Source organism: Neovison vison, chromosome 5 (genome assembly GCF_020171115.1).
Source record: "Neovison vison isolate M4711 chromosome 5, ASM_NN_V1, whole genome shotgun sequence".
NCBI lineage: Eukaryota > Metazoa > Chordata > Mammalia > Carnivora > Mustelidae > Neogale > Neogale vison.
In genome coordinates, this window is record NC_058095.1 from 22,129,075 (window position 1) to 22,147,256 (window position 18,182).

The following is an 18,182-nucleotide window of genomic DNA, read 5'->3' on the forward strand; positions in this document are numbered from 1 at the left end:
AATCCAAATGGTACTGGGGCCAGTCTCTGGAGGAGGGCAGGCTGCATAAAAATGGATCTCCTTCCCCAAAGGAGAGGCCCTGCCAGCCCCACCCCCCATGTACACACACACACACACACACACACACACCTGCATTCATGGACATAAAACCATCTCAGTGACGCCAGAGCCCCTTTCATCTCGGGATCTCCCAGCGCCAGGCAGAACCCTAATTACCCCAGCACCCCCCTGGCCCCGCCGGTTCCCCCACTGTCATTAGCCCAGTTTTACCAGCGGGGGCCACAGCCTTTCCTTGGCTCCCAGGGCGGGGCCCTGTCTCCAAAGTCTGCTCTTGGGGTGGTGTGTGTGTGTGTCTGTGTTAAGGGGAACTGCTCTACCAATTGCCTGGTTTATACTGGGCAGAATCCCTTGCTATGTGTGGAGTTCTAAGTCTGTCTGAGTAGGGCTGCCCTTGCTCATGTCCCTCTCAAGCTCTTGGATCCTCATCTCTGTTGGAGACATTTCTCTTGGGGTGGGAGTGGGGTGGGTGGAGCATCATTGGGGTCTGCAAGGCACAGGGGAGGGGAAGGTGCCTCTCTTGGGACCCCCTGGGAATCATGGGGATAACAAGGGTGGCTGGGATGAAACCTGCAGGCTGCAGAGTGGGTGGTGATGAGGGGTATGCAATGGGAGAAGGGAGCCTGCAGTGCTCAGTGGCAGCTGCACTGGGGATTTGAGTCTACTGTGTGCAGAGTCAGCATGCAGTCCGTGAACCTGTGGGTTGAGCCTGGGCTTGCAGTGGACATGCAACAGCGGCAGTGTGGGGCGGAAGGCTGCATTGTGGAGAGTCAGGGCAGTGTGCAGTGTGAGGTGCACTGAGGCTGGCTGACTGCCAGTTAATGCTATGTCTGGGTGATCACGTTTGTCTGATACCCCCGGGGGAGCAAGGCTGTGATGTGCACTGCTTAGGGTGCGTGCTCTACCCTGGATAGGAATAGTCTCTTGAGATTGCACTGCCCAGGGAATTGAGCTAGAAGCCCCATGCATGGGATACCTTTATGAGGTGAGCTACATTTATACTCTGCATCCATCAGGCAGAACCAGGAGGCCATGGGGAAGTCTAGCACTAATCTGGATCAGGACAGGGTGATGCAGTCCAGAGGGGGAACACAAAAGAGCTATGGGTTTGTCTCCCTTCTACTTCAGCTTCCTCCACGTTTGTTTCTCTGACAAAAGGCCCTAAAGATATCTGGTGAGGGAGACTTTTTGAAATCCTAGACCCAAAGCCATAGAAAATCAAGTGCCTCCTGATCTACCTCCCCCCCACCTCCAGGAGCAGAGCGGGGCACCTGGAACTCAAAAATAAGAGTTTACCACTCCCATCTTCTCCTTACCTCTCTGCCTTGGCTCCCAATATGGGCTAGTAACAGACCTGGGCAAGGGCAAAGTGAAGGGCACACGGCCTCTAAAGCAGGCATTCAGCCAGATGCTGGGATCCAGCCCAGGTCTGGGCTTATAGCCCCTGCCTGGTGTTGCATCAGCCCCCTTTCTGCCCTACTCATCCTGCCTACCCCCATTTCTTGACGCTTCTAGCTCCTCTCAGAGTCATTTCAGCCCCAGCTTCTGTTGTGTCCTTGCCAGGAAACCCCCACTCAGGCTGTCTCCTCCCATCCCCCCCCACCTCTGCTTCAGGGCTGAATCCCTTGGGGGGGGCACAAGTGAGGATGGTTAGATACCCTCCAAGGGGATCTGCCTGATGGTCCCTCCCTCTCAGATTTTGGTTGCCAAGGAGGCAGCAGGAACAGCCTGTTCTCTGGGCTCCCATCGGAGCAGCTATGCCTGGGCCCCGCCCTCTCTCCCTTCCTCCTTCCTTCCTTCCTTCCCAGACTGTTGCTAGGAAGCACCCCAAGATTTCTCAGGGTCCCACCCCTAGAAACCAGGGGATCCAGATATCTGTCTGAAGAGCTTCCCCCAAAACCTGGAAGCCAAGACCCCACACAGCATCCTCCACCCCTGCCAAGAAGCCACAAACAATTGGGGGGGGTGTGGAAACAGGGGACAGGCCCTCTCCCAGCCTGCTCTGGAATTACCTCGAGACCTGGGCCTCAGTAATCCCACCCCTCCCCCATCTGGAGCTCCTAGGCTCTGGGTGATGTCAGCAAGTGATGAAGTACCCAGCAGATACCCCCTGACTCTGCAGACACAGCCCCATTTATTGAGGAGTTCTGGAAAGACAGCAGGGGAAACCAGCTAAGAAAAGCTAAACCTCAGGTGTTTCTTCCCTTCAGTGATCTTTCAATCAAGAAAAGATAGTGAAAATGGAGAAAAGAAAGGGGGGACAGTTTATGGGAGTTGGGGATCAGTTGGCTGGCAGACGAGAGACTGGGAAATTCACCAACGAAAGACCTGCTGAAGGTAAATGGGCCACTTAATGTCCCCCTCCCAATCATCTTTGTCCCATTAGGTGCCCTGGGTATGGGTCATAAAGCAGAGGGCCAGGGAAGGGACTCAGGCCTGGCTGAACCTTGCTCTTGGTAACTGAGGGATGAAGTGGAAAAAGAAGCTGACACCTTCTCCAGGTTGCCTTTCAGGGGTTCTTCTACTTTTATTCATTCTTTTGATACATTTTTTTTTAGCACTTAATATGTGCCAGATATTGGACCCCCTGAATTTTCCAGCTTTTGGTTTCACACTTTTTTTTTCAAAGATTTTATTTATTTATTTGACAGACAGAGATCACAAGTGGGCAGAGAGAGAGCGGGAAGCAGGCTCCCAGAGGAGCAGAGAGCCAGATGTGGGGCTTGAGCTGAAGGCAGAGGCTCAACCCACTGAGCCACCCAGGTGTCCCTGGTTTCACACTCTTGCATACAGCCTCCTCATCCTGCCTTTACCAGGAGAGAGGGGAGGAGGGTAGGGGCAGAGTGTCCTTTACCATAGAGTTTGAGCCTTCCCAGAATGCAGCCCTCCCCCCTCCAATGAAAGGAGATGGGACAAGCTGGTATGGAGGCCAAGAGTGTAGAGTGGTTCTCAGGGCCTGGAAGGAGGGGTGGTGCAAAGGAAATGACAGGCTGGCTTCCTTTCCCTGCCACTGTCCAGGCCTGGGGATCACAGGACGTCTCTTCTCTGAGCTGGGAATGTGAAGAGGGAAGACGTCCTTCAGGGAGTTGGATAGGAAACTACTCCAATGGTTAGTTCAAATCTGCCTTTCATTGTCCTGGCTGGCTTCTCTCTGGACCTCTGTGGGGCAGTGGGAAGACAGACATGGGGAACTGTGGGAGATCCAGGAACTGTCCTGAGGTGGGTCCACATTGTAGGCTTCTCCCCTCCCCTCCCCCTCTCCCCCAGAGAGATAGAAAGTGAGGATTTTGATGTGGGACTGCTCGGGGAAGGGGACTGGTTTGGAACCAGCTGGATATGAGTGTGTAAGAACAAGTCTTTCTCCATGCACCTGCTGCCAATGAACTCCCCAGAGTGGGGGGACCCAGGCAAGCATCCAAAGAAAATTTTCCAGCTAGGGGAGGGGAATGACTCAGTTTCCCTGTGTAGCAAAGGGATGCTGAAACCCTTTGTGCCTTGTATGCTTACCAAGCATTTCAGTGTTTCTGGGTCTAGACTCGTGCCACTTTTCCTTACACTTTTTTCTAGCCCTGATAAGGAATGTACCCATCCCTTTGGGTACCAAAAAGCCCTATTCCCCACAGCCCCTTACCCAGCCCCAAGCCCCCCCCCCCCCCCCCCGCTGGCCTACCAGCTCCTTTCCTGCCACTGCTCCAATGTTGCCATGTCATTCCTCCTGGGTGGCTTCCATCTGCCCCACTTTTCCAGGCAGACCCTTTCCCCTGCCAGACCAGCCAACAAGACGAAGAGGTTGGGGCTTGGAACTAAGGGAGCAGAGGTGGAAGCTTAGCCTTTATCAGTGCTGAGGGGGAAGAAATGGACAGCAAAAGAAAGTGGGGTAAGAAGGGCATTTGAGAGGGGCTGTGTGGAGGGACGGTTTCCTTTCTATCCAGAGGGGACGCTGGTACCTCTTCTCTTACCCACAGGAGGATTTTCAGAGAGCCCCATCCTTGGGGACAGAGGATCCAGCCAAGGAGCCAGTGGGTCCTGGGAAGCTAACATGGTGTGGAGGGAAGAGGTCGTGTATGGAAGGGCTGTCTCTGATATTGATAGACCAGAAAGGCAGGACAGTCAAAGTAGAGAAATTGAAGATGGCCCATGTCCAGAGCTAAGGGAGTCCTCATAGTCCCTTAGGAGTCCAGTCCTTGGGGGAACCCTGCCAAGCCTAGAAAGGGAGCTGCTGGTAAGAGGTGGGGGGACAGGGAAGGCAGATGGCCTGACTACAAACGCCGCCTCCCTGCCACTGTGAAGTAGGAAGGAGGTACCCCTCCATCCCCCAGAGATATGCCAGGCTTTCTGCCAGAGAGGGATGGTTTAAGCTCAGAATATCACTATCCTCAGGGCCCAGATATTCCCACAAATGTACCAACACCCACTAACTCAGTCAGGAGCAGTCCCAAAGTTGACAACTTCTCTCTAAGAGGGACAGTTTGGGCTATGAGGGATGGGAAAGGAGCTATAGGATGGCTAGGAGGGGATGGCTCAAAGGAGGGGATGCTCAAAGGAGGGGATGCTGGGGTGCTGTCACCAGAAAGGAATGGGTGGAGGGAGCAGACAAAGGCAGAGTTGGGGCCTGGGAGAAGGGAGCCCAGGTACATGTGAGGCTGCAGAAGAACAGGGTTTGTGGTTGTGTCAAGGGTGAGTGAGTGTGGGATTTGTGGTTGTCTCAAGTATAGCTGGGGGCAGGTTGGAAGTTAAGTGTGAGGAGTCTGGGTTCTCCTTCCTTCCTGCTTTGGAAGTTTGGCTCCACACATTTGGCAGCTGTTTTGCAGAAATACTATTTCCCAGTGGTGTCACTTAGGTAGGCACAAAGGGGAGCAGAATGGAGGCAGTGTGGATGGGTACATGGGGAGGGAGAAAGGCCATAGGCAGTAATGACCTCAACGGGCTGTGATCTGGTCCTCCTTTAGCTGCACTCTACCCCTGAGAATAGGGGTCCTTGTCTTCCTGTTGTGATTTTCCTCCCATACCCAGAATCCTGTTATTCTCTGCCCCAAGGGCCAACAAGTTTGCTTCTAGAGTCTGAGTGCGCTATGCTTCCAGATTCATCCCCCTGAGGACTGATTTTGTGAAAGTGTGGCCAAAGAATGGTTGCTGGAGAATAGGGATGGGACTCGGCCTCAAGGACTGGGATATCAGCCTTAGGGTATGGAATGGGGCTGCTGAAAGTAGAGGGTGACAGAATGCTGGTTGTGGCTTCCATGTTTACTCTTGTCCTTGGTTATAAATGTTAGGGATGATCTGTCCCCAGGACAGGGCAGGGATAAGGGCCATATATAGAGAAGGCTCAGACATTGGAGCCAGAGGTGAATAGCATGCGTTTCTGAGCTTCTCACTGAAGGGGGAAAAGAAGGCTAATGTCTAAAGCCCTGAATATAATTATGCATGATTTTGTTCCCTAGGATAAGCAAGACATTGTATTGTTTTTAATAAACTTTAAAAAAAAGGGGGTAGTTTTAGACTTATAGGAAAAGATTTGAACATAGTAGGGGCTCCATACATGCCATAGCCAATTTCTCCTTTTATTAGCCTCTTACATTAGTATGGTATTCTAAAAAAAACATTTATTTATTTATTTACTTATTTATTTGACAGACAGAGATCACAAGTAGGCAGAGAGGCAGGCGGGGGTCGGTGGGTGGGTGGGAAGCAGGCTCCCCGCCGAGCAGAGAGCCCGATGTGGGGCTCAATCCCAGGACCCCGAGATCACAACCTGAGCCAAAGGCAGAGGCCTCAACCCACTGAGCCACCCAGGTGCCCCAGTATGGTATTTTTAACAGCTAATGAACTATATTGATATGTCACTATTAACTAATGTCTATGCTTTACTCACAGTCCTTAAGTTTTCACCCAGTGTTCTTCTATTCCAGGATGACATCCAGGATGCCAGCTTATATTTAATAATTATGTCTCTTTAAGCCCTCTTGGCTATGACAGTTTCTTAGATTCTCCTTATTTTTGATAACCTTAACCTCAGTTTCCTCTTTACTTCTCCCCATATTCAAGCAGTATGCAGGGCCAGGAGATTCTGGGAGGACTGCCTAATTTGGGGGTTAAATGGTGATGTGTGCACAACTGATCAAGCCCCAATGTCATCTCTGCAATACAGGTGTGGAAATAAGGATTTTGGTACACCCAGGGGTGTAAGAGCACCCCTCCCCCCCAAAAAAAAAAAGTCTAGAAAGAGGAAGACGCATTGCTGAACGAACGCCACACCCCTGCTGTGCATAGTAATCAGGGTGTAAAGGAAGGGGGTCAGAATATCATTTAAATGCCTGGTCAATAGTGACGTCTTTGGGCGACGCTTGCTTGAGAACGGTCTTTCAAGAGCTCTCCGCTCCCTCTGCCCCCTGAGTCTCTGATGGTTCAGTTTATACATGTCCTTCTCTAAAGCAGAGAAACAATGTGGGCTGGATAGCTTAGTCCCTTAGCGCCCTCGCTAGCCCTGTCCAAGGAACTACAATTCCCAGAAGACATCGCGGAGCGACCTATCTCTTGCTGCATTATTATTGGCTCATGATTTTTACTCCCAGCCAGTAGAAGTTAAGCTCTTTGATAAGTGCCAAGATGGCGATATCTAGGCTCTAGACCTAGTTTGTACGGTAGGCTTGAAATTGGGGAGGTGGTGGATGAAAAGGAAATAAGGGATTATACTTTCAAGGTTAGGGTAGGTGGAAGAACTAGAGAAAAAAAAACTCTGGATTTGGGGTGGTATGGTCTGAGGGACGCAGTCAGAGCTAAGGGCGTAATTAGGCAATCGGAATGGGCTTAACCCCTTGCCATCCTCTTTCTTCACTCTTTAAGCCCCTTGGACACCCTTTTCTTGGTGCTCCAGTTGAAGGAAGGATGATTCAGGAGGAAGGAACCTGACAGAATTTCTTCCTTATCCTCTTTCCCATTTTTTCCTTCTAATTCCTCTACCTCCCTTTAATCTTCCTATATCCGTTTGATTCAGCTCGACCCTCCCCAGTTCTTTAATTCAGAATCCCCTCTCTCCTTCTCTTAGCTCAGTTTCTTCCAACGCAGAGCTGACCGCCACCGGCCCCTTCTCAGAGTGAAATCATGAAGGTAGTGAACTTGAAGCAAGCCATTTTGCAAGCCTGGAAGGAGCGATGGAGTGACTACCAGTGGGCAATCAACATGAAGAAATTCTTTCCCAAAGGAGCCACCTGGGACATTCTCAACCTAGCAGGTCTCAACTGAAGTAGGAAGGAAGGATGGGAGGGCTAAACCCAGAAAAGCTGTAACCACTCAGTCTTGCTTTGTTATTCCCTTTGCAGAAGCACTACTGGAGCAGGCCATGATTGGACCTTCCCCCAATCCTCTCATCCTGTCCTACCTGAAGTATGCCATTAGTTCCCAGGTAAACTGCCCCATCTATTCCAGAGAGTGAGGATTTCAAGGTAAAAGACTTGGAGTACACTTGTCAGCTTACACTTTCTAGGTGAATTTGTTTGAACACATCACTTCTCTGAGCTTCAGTTATCTTGTGAAAATAATAATATTTCATTGGTTGTGATGAATGTTACATTAACTTAAATATTCATGAACGTGTCAGTGGTGTAGGCCCTGGGGATATAGCTGTGAACAAGACCTGATCCCAGTCCACAAGGAATTTAGTGGGGAAAAACAGACATGAAAATAAGCAATCAGTCACAGGATGGGTTTATGATGTAGGGTAAGACAGTATTAGGAGAGTATGTGAGAGAGGCATGGAATTCAGTGAGCAATCAGGGAAGGCTTTCTGGAGAAAGTGTTGTTTAAACTAAGAACTTATGGTTAATAGGAATTAGCCAAGCAGATTGGTGAAAAGCAGAAAGAAAAGCTTATGTAAAGTCTGGGAGGCAAAAATCGCATGTTGTTTAGGAACCGAAAATTTGTATGGCTAGAGCAGTAGTTTTGGTCTCAGCATCCTTTTATGCTCTTAAAAACTATTGAGACTCCCACAAAGCTTTTGTTTATATGTATTTCATGTATCCATTTTTACCATTTTAGAAATGAAAACTGAGAAATTTAAAAAATATTTGTGATGGGCGCCTGGGTGGCTCAGTGGGTTAAAGCCTCTGCCTTCAGCTCAGGTCATGATCCCAGGGTCCTGGGATCGAGCCCCACATCGGGCTCTCTGCTCAGCAGGGAGCCTGCTTCCTCCTCTCTCTGCCTGCCTCTCTGCCTACTTGTGATCTCTGTCAAATAAATAAAATCTTTAAAAAAAATTTTATGAACTTACTTAAAAGTAACAAAAAGTAAAGTCTATTAAATAAAGCCTGTTATAGGGCGCCTGGGTGGCTCAGTGGGTTGGGCCACTGCCTTCGGCTCAGGTCATGATCTCAGGGTCCTGGGATCGAGTCCCGCATCGGGCTCTCTGCTCAGCAGGGAGCCTGCTTCCTCCTCTCTCTCTCTCTCTGCCTGCCTCTCTGCCTACTTGTGATTTCTGTCAAATAAATAAATAAATCTTTTAAAAAAAATAAAGCCTGTTATATTACATGTTAATATAAATAGCCTTTTAGTGAAAACCATATTTTCCAAAACAAAAAAGCTAGTGAGGAAGGTAGCATCGTTTTACGTTTTTGCTAATCTCTTTAATGGTTTAATAGAAGACAGCTGAATTCTCCTATCATTTCTGCATTCAATTGTTGCAGTAGGTTATTTTGGCTGAATTGTATGAAGAAAAATCTGTCCTCAGACATCAGATATTTAGTTTGAAAGGGCAGATTTTTTTTTTTTTTTTAAGATTTTATCTATTTATTTGACTGACAGAGATCACAAGTAGACAGAGAGGCAGGCAGAGAGAGAGGAAGGGAAGCAGGCTCCCTGTTGAGCAGAGAGCCCAATGCGGGGCTCAATCCCAGGACCCTGAGATCATGACCTGAGCTGAAGGCAGAGGCTTTAACCCACTGAGCCACCCAGGTGCCCCAGGGGCAGAGAATGTTAATAAGCTTTTCAAAATAAATGGATATTCGTTGACACACTAAATTCAACAGGTGATGTGAAACCATATCAATGAACTTAAAAAAATTAATTAATTGATTTTTAAGTAAGCTCTACATCCAACATGGGGCTTGAACTCACAACCCTGAGATCAGGAGTCACATGCTCTACCAACTGAGCCAGCCAGGCTCCACTCAATGAACTTCTTATACTCTGTTACATTAAAATCCATTGGTCTCTTTCTTGCACCTTGAACAGATCTTTTACTTATGTGTAATTTTATAATGTCATGAATTGGTCATGTGGAACATATCTGTTACTGAGTAACACAGATATTCCAATTGTTGACGCATTTAATTATATGATTCACATGTCATGGAGCCTCTGGGACATTCCACATACTGTTGTGGAAGAACAACGGTTAAGCCACTGTCTTCGGCTCAGGTCATGATCCCAGGGTCCTGGGATTGAATCCCACATTGGGCTCCTTGCTCGGCAGGGAGCCTGCTTCTCTCTCCACCTCTGCCTGATGCTCTGCCTGCTTGTGGGCTCACTTGCCCGCTCTCTCTCTCTGACAAATAAATTTTAAAAAAATCTTTAAAAAAATAGAAAAGGCAAATCACATCTTAGCAGTATTTATTTATTTAAGGTTTTATTTATTTATTTGACAGAGAAAGAGATCACAAGTAGACAGAGAGGCAGGCAGAGAGAGGGGGAAGCAGGCTCCCTGCTGAGCAGAGAGCCCGATGTAGGGCTCGATCCCAGGACCCTCAGACCATGACCTGAGCCAAAGGCAGAGGCTTAATCCACTGAGCCGCCCAGGCACCCCACATCTTAGCAGTATTTAAAAAATAGTTTTAATTTCATAGATTCCAGGGGTTCCTGGACCATATTTTAAGAACTGTTGGGCTAGCACTTGAAGAAGGAGACTGGTTTATAGAGAGATAGGGAGGCTTGTGGGTGATAAAGGACCTATGGGTGATGCTATAGAGTTTGGACTTTATCCTAGGGTGACGAGTAATCATTTAAAGAGTTGTATGTGGAGGAGTGGTGTGGTAGCATTTATGTGTGTGTGTGTGTGTGTGTATAGCTATTTAACATGTAACAAAAATGCAGATCTTAAGACGAATTCACTGAGTTTTAGCAATTGTATATACCCATGTCACTAACATTCAAAATAAGATACAGAACATTTCTGTTTTCCCAGAAAGTTCTCATGTGCCCTTTTCTATCCCATCCTCCTACAACCACTAAATGTTTTCTGTCACTATAGATTAGTCTTGTTTATATTTGGAATTCACTGAAATGGAACTGTATAGCAAATGCTCTATACCCTGTCTTCTTTTGTTTTTCATAAATGTCTTTGAGGGGCACCTGGGTGGCGCAGTCGGTTGGGCATCTGACTCTTGGTTTCGGCCCAGGTCATGGTCTCAGGGTTGTGAGATGGAGCCCCGGGTCAGGCTCTCTGTTCAGTGCAGAGTCTGCTTGGGACCATCTCTCCTTCAGCCCCTCTCCTCTGTGCTTTCATTCTCTCTCGCTCAAATAAATAAATAAATAAATCCGTCTTAAAAAACAATTTTTTTTTAAGATTTCATTTATGTATTTGACAGATAGATCACAAGTAGGCAGAGAGAGAGGGAGAAGCAGGCTCCCCGCTGAACAGAGAGCCCGATGTGGGGCCCGATCCCAGGATCCTGAGATCATGACCTGAGCCGAAGGCAGTGACTTAAACCCCTGAGCCACCCAGGTGTCCCAAAAAATAAACGTTTTATCTGTGTGGTTGTGCATGTCATCAGTTCATTCTTTTTAGATTGCTGAGTAGTAACCCTCAGGCGGCATGTAGTTCTTGTACTTTCTTTTTCCTCTTAGCTTATGTATGCTTATGTATGCTTTCCATGTGAGCACATACTCATCTACATTATTCTTTTAGTGCTGCATAATGTTTTGTGTGTACTGTAATATAGGTTTTTAATTTTTTACTCATTGTTACTCATTGTCACTCATTGTTTCATTGAACTTTCTTTTTTTAAAAAATATTTTATTTATTTATTTGAGAGAAGGGGAGAGAGAGAGCATGAGCGAGGGTGAGGAGGGGCAGAGGGACAGACTCCCTGCTTGAGCGGGGATTCCTGATTTGGAATTCAGTCCCAGGACCCTGAGAACATGACCTGAGCCAAAATCAGACATTTAACTGACCTAACCACCCAGGCACCCCTCATTGAACATTCTTATACTTACTTGTCTACACTTCTGGGACTGTTTCCCTAGGATAGATATCTAGAAATGGAATTGCTAGTTTAAAGAATTCCCACATATTCAGGGTGCCTGGGTGGCTCAGTCAGTTAAGCATCTGATTCAGTTTTGGCCCATGTCATGATCTCAGGTTTGTGAGATTGTGCCCTGAATCAGGCTCCATGCTGGGTGTGGAGCCTGCTTAGGATTCTCTCTCCTTCTCCCTCTGCCCTTCCCCCCTCCCTTCTTCCGTCTCTAAAAAGAAAGAAAGGAAGGAAGGAAGGAAAAGAGAAAAAATCCCCCATATTCAATTATAGTACATCCTGCAATTTGCCCTCTAGGAAGGATGTTTATACCCCGTCCATAGTGGGTTTTTTGTTTTTGTTTTTTTGTTTTTTTAAAGATTTTATTTATTTATTTGACACACAGAGAGAGAGCACAAGCAGGCAGAGAGGCAGGCAGAGAGAGAGGAGGAAGCAGGCTCCCCGCTGAGCAGAGAGCCCGACGCGGGACTCGATCCCAGGACCCTGAGATCATGACCTGAGCTGAAGGCAGCGGCTTAACCCACTGAGCCACCCAGGCGCCCCTGAGCATTTTTTTTTTATATGTTTATTGGCTCTCTGTATATCTCTGGGAATTGCTTACACATATCAATTGCCCATTTTTCTTTCTTTCTTTTTTTTATTGTAAAAGCTTTATTGAGATATAAATCACATACTATACAATTTACCCATTTAAAGTATACAATTTACTGATTTGTAGTATTTTCAGAGTTATGCAACTACTACCATAGGCAATTGAGAACATTTTTATCACCCCAAAAAGAATTCTTACTGACTTTTAAGTGTCTTAATATAATTGATCTTGTGATCCTTATCTGTGAAATTTTCTCACTTTTTTTTTAACTTTTTGGTTTTCATTTTTTTTCTTTTGTGTTTTAAAAGATTTAATTCATTTGATAGAGAGAGAGAGCGCGAGAGCGCACACATGCAAGCAGGGGAAGTGCGAGGGAGAGGGAGAAGCAGACTCCCTGCTGAGCCTGACACTCAGGGTTGGATCCCAGGACCCTGTGATCATGACCTGAGCCAAAGGCAGACGCTTAACCTACTGAGCTACCCAGGCACACCTGCTTTTACTTTATTAGCAGGCAGAAATTTTTAATATTTTTGTTGTCAGTTTTAACCATTTTTGCCTATATGGCTTTCTCTTGTTAAAGGCTTCCCTGCTCCAAGGATCAAAATATGTTCTTCTCCTATTTCTGCCAACACTTCACTTTTATTTTGTGTATTTATTTTGTTTAATCCACTTAGAATTTATTGTGGTGTGAGGAAGAGATCCAAATTTATTTATTTCTCCAAACAGATGGACAGTTGGCTCAACTGCCTTTATTGAATAGGCCATTCATCCATATCCTAAATTCTCTTACAAAGGTCTATTTCTTGATATTTTAGTTTAGTTCATTGATATATTTGTCTCTGCTTGCACTAGTACTTTATTGTTTTATTACTAAACCTTTATTGTTTTATTACTAAACCTTGATGTCTGGTTAGGTAAGTCTTCCCTTAGTTGTTTTATTTTTCAAAAATGTCTTGACTGTTTTCACACATTTTCTTTTTCAAATTTTAAAATCAACTTGTTAAAATATTTTTAAAAAATCCAATTGTATTTTTTTTTAAGATCACTTATTTATTTACTTATTTGACAGAGATCACAAGTAGGCAGAGAAGCAGGCAGAGAGAGAGGAAGGGAAGCAGTCTCCTTGCTGAGCAGAGAGCCTGATGCGGGGTTCGATCCCAGGACTCTGGGACCATGACCTGAGCTGAAAGCAGAAGCTTTAACCCACTGAGCCACCCAGGCGCCCCTCCAGTTGTATTTTGATGGAGATTTCCTTGACTCTATAGATTTGGGGAATTTGTGGATTAATTTTAGAAAGATCACTCTGGTGATCACTCTGGTGGTAGTTTTAAAAACGAGTTGGAGAGGGGCTCGTGGGATCCTGGGATCAAGCCCCGCATCAGGCTGTTTGCTCAGTGGGGAGCCTGCTTCCTCCTCTTTCTCTCTGCCTGCCTCTTCGCCTACTTGTGATCTCTGTCTGTCAAATAAATAAATAAAATCTTAAAAAAAAAAAGATTCTTTAAAAAGAAATAAAAAAAAATAATGAGTTGGAGGTGAGACAGAAGGTAGGGAGACCATTTCCCCAGGCATATGTATATTTTTTATTTTTTGCTGCACTTATTATTTTTTTAAAGATTTTATTTATTATTTATTTGACAGACAGAGATCACAAGTAGGCAGAGAGGCAGGCAGAGAGAGGGGGAAGCAGGCTCCCTGCCGAGCAAAGAGCCTGATGCGGGGCTCCATCCCAGGACCCTGAGATCATGACCTGAGCCGAACGCAGAGGCTTAACCCACTGAGCCACCCAGGTGCCCCAGCATATGTATATTTTTAAAGTTTATTTATTTGTTTAAGTCATCTCTACACCATCCTGGGGCTCAGGACTCTGAGATGAAGAGTCACATGCTCTTCTACTGAGCCAGCCTCGAACCCCAGGCTTTTTTTTTTTTCTTCTTTTTTTTGCCAAGGATCAGATAGTAAATACTTTCCACTTTGCAGGCCATGTGGTTTCTGTCACTATTATTCTGTCATTATAGTTTGAAAGCAGATATAGATAATATATAAGTAAATGGACATGCCTGTGTTCTGATGAAACTTTATTATTTTTTTTAAAGATTCTATTTATTTGAGAGATTGAAAGTGAGTGAGAGAAAGAGAGAGAGAGAGGAGCAGGGGGAGGGGAAGAAGGAGAGGAGAAGCAGACTGCTCACTAAGCAAGGAGCCCAACATGGGCCTCAGTCCTAGGACCAGAATCATGACCTGAGTGGAAGGCAGATGCTTAACGGACTGAGCCACCCAGGCATCCCCCGATGAAACCTTATTTACAAAAAAGATAATGGGTCCAGTTTGGCTTGTGAGCCATGGTTTTCCAATCCCTGATTTAGGCTGTTGCAGTAGTTCAGGTAAAAGATGATATTAGCACAAGCACAGGAAGTGGCAGCAAAGAAGAAGATGAATTCAAGAACCATTCAGGAGGTGGCAGACGAGAGGGTTTGGTGATGAGGGGCATGAGAGAGAGGATGAGATCATGGCTGATGGGATCATAAGGACACAACAGGAGAAGAGTAGGGCCATTGTTAGAGTTGGGGTACAGCTGATGGGTGGAGAGGACATTGATTTTGGCTGTTTGGTTTTTTTTTTTTTTAAGATTTATTTATGTATTTGAGAGAGTGAGCAAGCATGGTGGGGAGGAGCAGAGAGAGAGAGGGAGAGAAAGTTCCAAACTGAGTCCACTCTCAGCGTGGAGCCTGACACAGGACTGAGATCATGATCTGAGCTGAAACCAAGAGTCAGACGCTCAACCAGCTGCACCACCCAGGTGCCCCTGGCCTTTTTTTTTTTTTTTCTTTTAAATAGTGTTCTTTTTTTTTTTTTAAACATGTATTTTTAAAGATTTATTTATTTTAGAGAGAGAGCTAGAACACGAGCAGGGGGAGGGGCAGAGGGAGAAGTAGAGAGAGAATCTCAAGCAGACTCCCAGCTAAGCATGGAGCCCAGTGAGGGCCAGGTCCCACGGTCGTGAGATCATGATCTGAACTGAAATCAAGAGTCGGACACACAACCAACTGAGCCACCCAGGTGCCCCTGATTTTGGCCTTATTAAATAAGGCGCCTGTGTGAGCTACCAAAGAGAAGACACTTGGTAGGTAGTTGAACATACATATCCGGAACTTAGAAGAAGAGGCCTAGACTGGCACTGTTAGTTTCAGAGTTGTCAACTGCAGATGGCGATTGAAGCTGTGGCATGGACGACAGTCCCCAGAGAGGGGGGAGTGAGCAAAAAAAAAAAAAAAAAGACCCAAGCCAAATCCCCGAGGAACCAGTCACATGCAGGGAAAGGATTCCTCATACAGGTCTGCAAAGAAGAGGGCATTGAGGTGGGAAGAAGAGTAAGAGAGAAAGTGGTATCGAGAGTAGCCGAGGGAGGAGAGGAGTGAAGAATGCGGAAGTGTTTCCTGGTGTTGGGTGCTGCGGAGGGGTCCAGGAGATCGGATTGAGAAGTTCCAGTGGGGCTTAACAAGCAGTTTGTTGATGAGCTTCCTGAGGAGATGCCTGCAGGGGTAGGGACAGAAGTGACTGGAGTGGGCAGAGTTGTGAACAGAAGGCAGGGAGATAGAGACCAGTGCTCAGAATGCATGTCTCTGACAGCAGCAGAGAGAGCGTGGTGGTTAATTGGAAGTGAGGGGGGGGGGGTCCTGCGGGAAGTTCTTTAAAAGATAGAAGACTCTTGAGATGTGTAAACACTCATGGGAAGGCAAGAGGGAGAGAGCAAGGCGGAAGAACGGAAATAAATGCCCATGCGGGAGCTTCCATACTTGTAAAGTGCTATGCAGAATTAGGCACTGCTTCTTCCTTCAGAGTTAAGAGGCTCTTTGGTCCATTGCTGTGCACATGGAGGGCACTTAGGAGTAGTTGGGGGTGTAGAATATCGAGCAGAGGAGAGGAGGGAGCCCCAGGTCCGTCTGGGCTAGCCAGGTGCGCAGTGGGCCACACCGGGTCTCTAACCTCAGGGGCTGATGGTAGCTGAGAACTCCTATGTTGATAGATATATTAAGCGTGAAATAGGTTCAATCCTGCTGTGGGAAACAGTTCAGAGTTCACCGTGTGGAAAGGATTTTTAGGTCTCAAGAGTAGCCGTGCCTTATTGATACTGTTAGCACAAACTTACGGGACGAAATTCTGAATTTGGAGAACATAAATACATTAGAAAATACAGCGTCCCTCAGAACATACAGAATTGGGGTAGGGGGTGGTTCTCTTGTAGTTTGGGGTCAGTTTCAGAGGGAACATCCAGCTCCCCCTTCAGGTTGGTATCCAACAAGGTTCAGTTCCCTGCCAAGCTCTTGCCATGGGGACATCAGTTATAAATAAACAAACACTCTGCCTGGAACGTTATGGTCATCCTGCCCAGGCAGGCTCCCAACTTTCTTGATCACCATCAGACACCAGCTATGGCTTCACAGAACATCTTACTGAGAGCGGCGCTGAACACTAATTGTGTATTTAAGTCCTGTGTGTGTTTTGTTCTTGTTTGTTCGAGAATAGTAGTTAAAGGTGTCTGAACAGAGAGCACTCTGTTCATATGATGGAGAAATTGTACACAGAAGGCATTGCCATGCATGCGAAATTCACCATACTAAGGCCATTGAGGCTGACTTCACTTTCTCCTTAAATTTTTGGAAATCTCTATTCCTCTAGGGAAGACAACCCACGAGGCTGGTGATTTTCCTGACAGTTTCTATCATTGTATTCTGCTTTTTTATTTTGGTGTATTTTGCCACTGATGTTGAGTATATAAATGTGACTACTTTCTAAAGTATTATTCCTATTTTATCAGCATGCTGTAGCTATTTTTTAAAAAGTGGCAGAAGACTTTCTGTAGGTTTTATTTCATTCAGGACACATTAGTTATTTCTTTTGAACTACATCTCCATTCTTATGATGGTGATGAAGAGGTTTTAATAAAAGAGATTTATTTTTAAAGTACAATTTTTTTCAGAATGCTAGTTCTGAGAATTCGTCAGTCTAATTCATCAATCCATCAAAGAAATAAAGACTTGCTGAAGACCTACTATGTGCTAGGCCCAGGCTAGGTTCTAGAGAAACAGATATAAATTCACCTCTATTTCTGTTCCCAGGGAGCTCGCAGTTCAGGTAGGATTTCGTTTGGTCGAATAAGCTTGGGAAGTATTGCTTACTTTGCCTCCATTTATCTTAGAGATTCTCACTGTATACATTCGTATTATGATTTAGAGATACCCTATAGTAAAGAAAACTTTATTTATTTTACGGTTTCTCAGAATTCATATCACACAGAAGCTGTGTGTATGTGTGTGTGTGTGTGTGTTAAGATTTTGTAATATCTTGGGGAATCTTCAGAATACCATCACGCAGTAGAAGTTGCTACAATCACAGAAACAGTCCATATCTTGCCGGCCAGTCCAGTCACCATGAGCCACATGTACCTGTTGAGCACTGGTGATGTGGCTAATCTGACTAAGGAACTGCATTTTCAGTTTTATTTAATTTAAATTTAAACAGCCACATGTGGCTGATGGCTTCCCTATCGAACAGTGCAACCTTGGAAGCTACTTCGAGAAATGCTGATCCAGGATGTGTCTTTCCTTACTCATTCTACAGACATTCTCAGCAAGTCCATCGTGGTCACTGAGTAAAAGCATCCTTGTCCTCAAGGAGCTCCTAGTTTGGTGGGTGCAATAGGTACCCACTGTGGCATATTGGGTATAAGGGGGTTACTTGGAGCACACGGGAGAGAATTTCAGCTTTGGGTGGGGGGTTGGGATTGATCAGAGAAGGTGTCCTGGAGGAGTCCTGGACAATAAGTCCTAGAGAACCAGTTAAGAGTGTGTAGAATGAAATTCCCTATTTCAGGGTCTAGGTGCTACCTGTTCATTGCAGGGGATGTTTGTTCGTCTCCATTTCTTGTCCAAATAAAAGTATCATTTATAGAACTTGTAGGAGTAAAATAACATAACAGCATTCTTGTCCGTTCTTCTGCTTACTAGCAGTCACTTGAACCTTCTATATAGTGGACAGTTAGTGGCCTGGGAACATGGAACTTGGCACCTTTGAGTGCCCACCCTCATTTTCTCAGTGGGCGTATGCTGATGATGTCATTTACGGTGAATCTGATAGAAGCAGGAATAGGGACAGTGCCTCTCTTTTGGTGGGTTGAGGAAGGCCTCTTGAAGGAGCTGAGGTTTTTGAGAGCTGCAGAAACTTTAATAAGTGTCAGTATTCGATCCTGTCAACTGTGTGACCCTAGTCTGAACTTCATCTTTCTTCTTTCC

At 46.0% G+C, this 18,182-nt stretch overlaps 1 protein-coding gene and 1 non-coding gene across 7 annotated transcripts in view; one reads left to right on the forward strand and one right to left on the reverse strand.

Moving 5' to 3' along the window:
• Positions 1-18,182, forward strand: part of MED24 (mediator complex subunit 24) — a 33,371-nt gene that overhangs the window by 1,254 nt on the left and 13,935 nt on the right. For 2 of the 6 annotated variants that reach the window (XM_044248050.1, XM_044248054.1), the window contains exons 1-3: positions 6,649-6,698; positions 7,108-7,288; positions 7,377-7,459. In XM_044248050.1, coding sequence (XP_044103985.1) covers positions 7,159-7,288; positions 7,377-7,459 — 213 coding nt within the window. In that variant the 5' untranslated portion in view covers positions 6,649-6,698; positions 7,108-7,158. The other 4 variants (XM_044248051.1, XM_044248055.1, XM_044248052.1 and 1 more) reach the window with 4 other exon arrangements.
• TRNAR-CCU lies at positions 9,141-9,213 on the reverse strand. Its single transcript has one exon. It is a non-coding gene; the product is annotated as a tRNA-Arg (tRNA).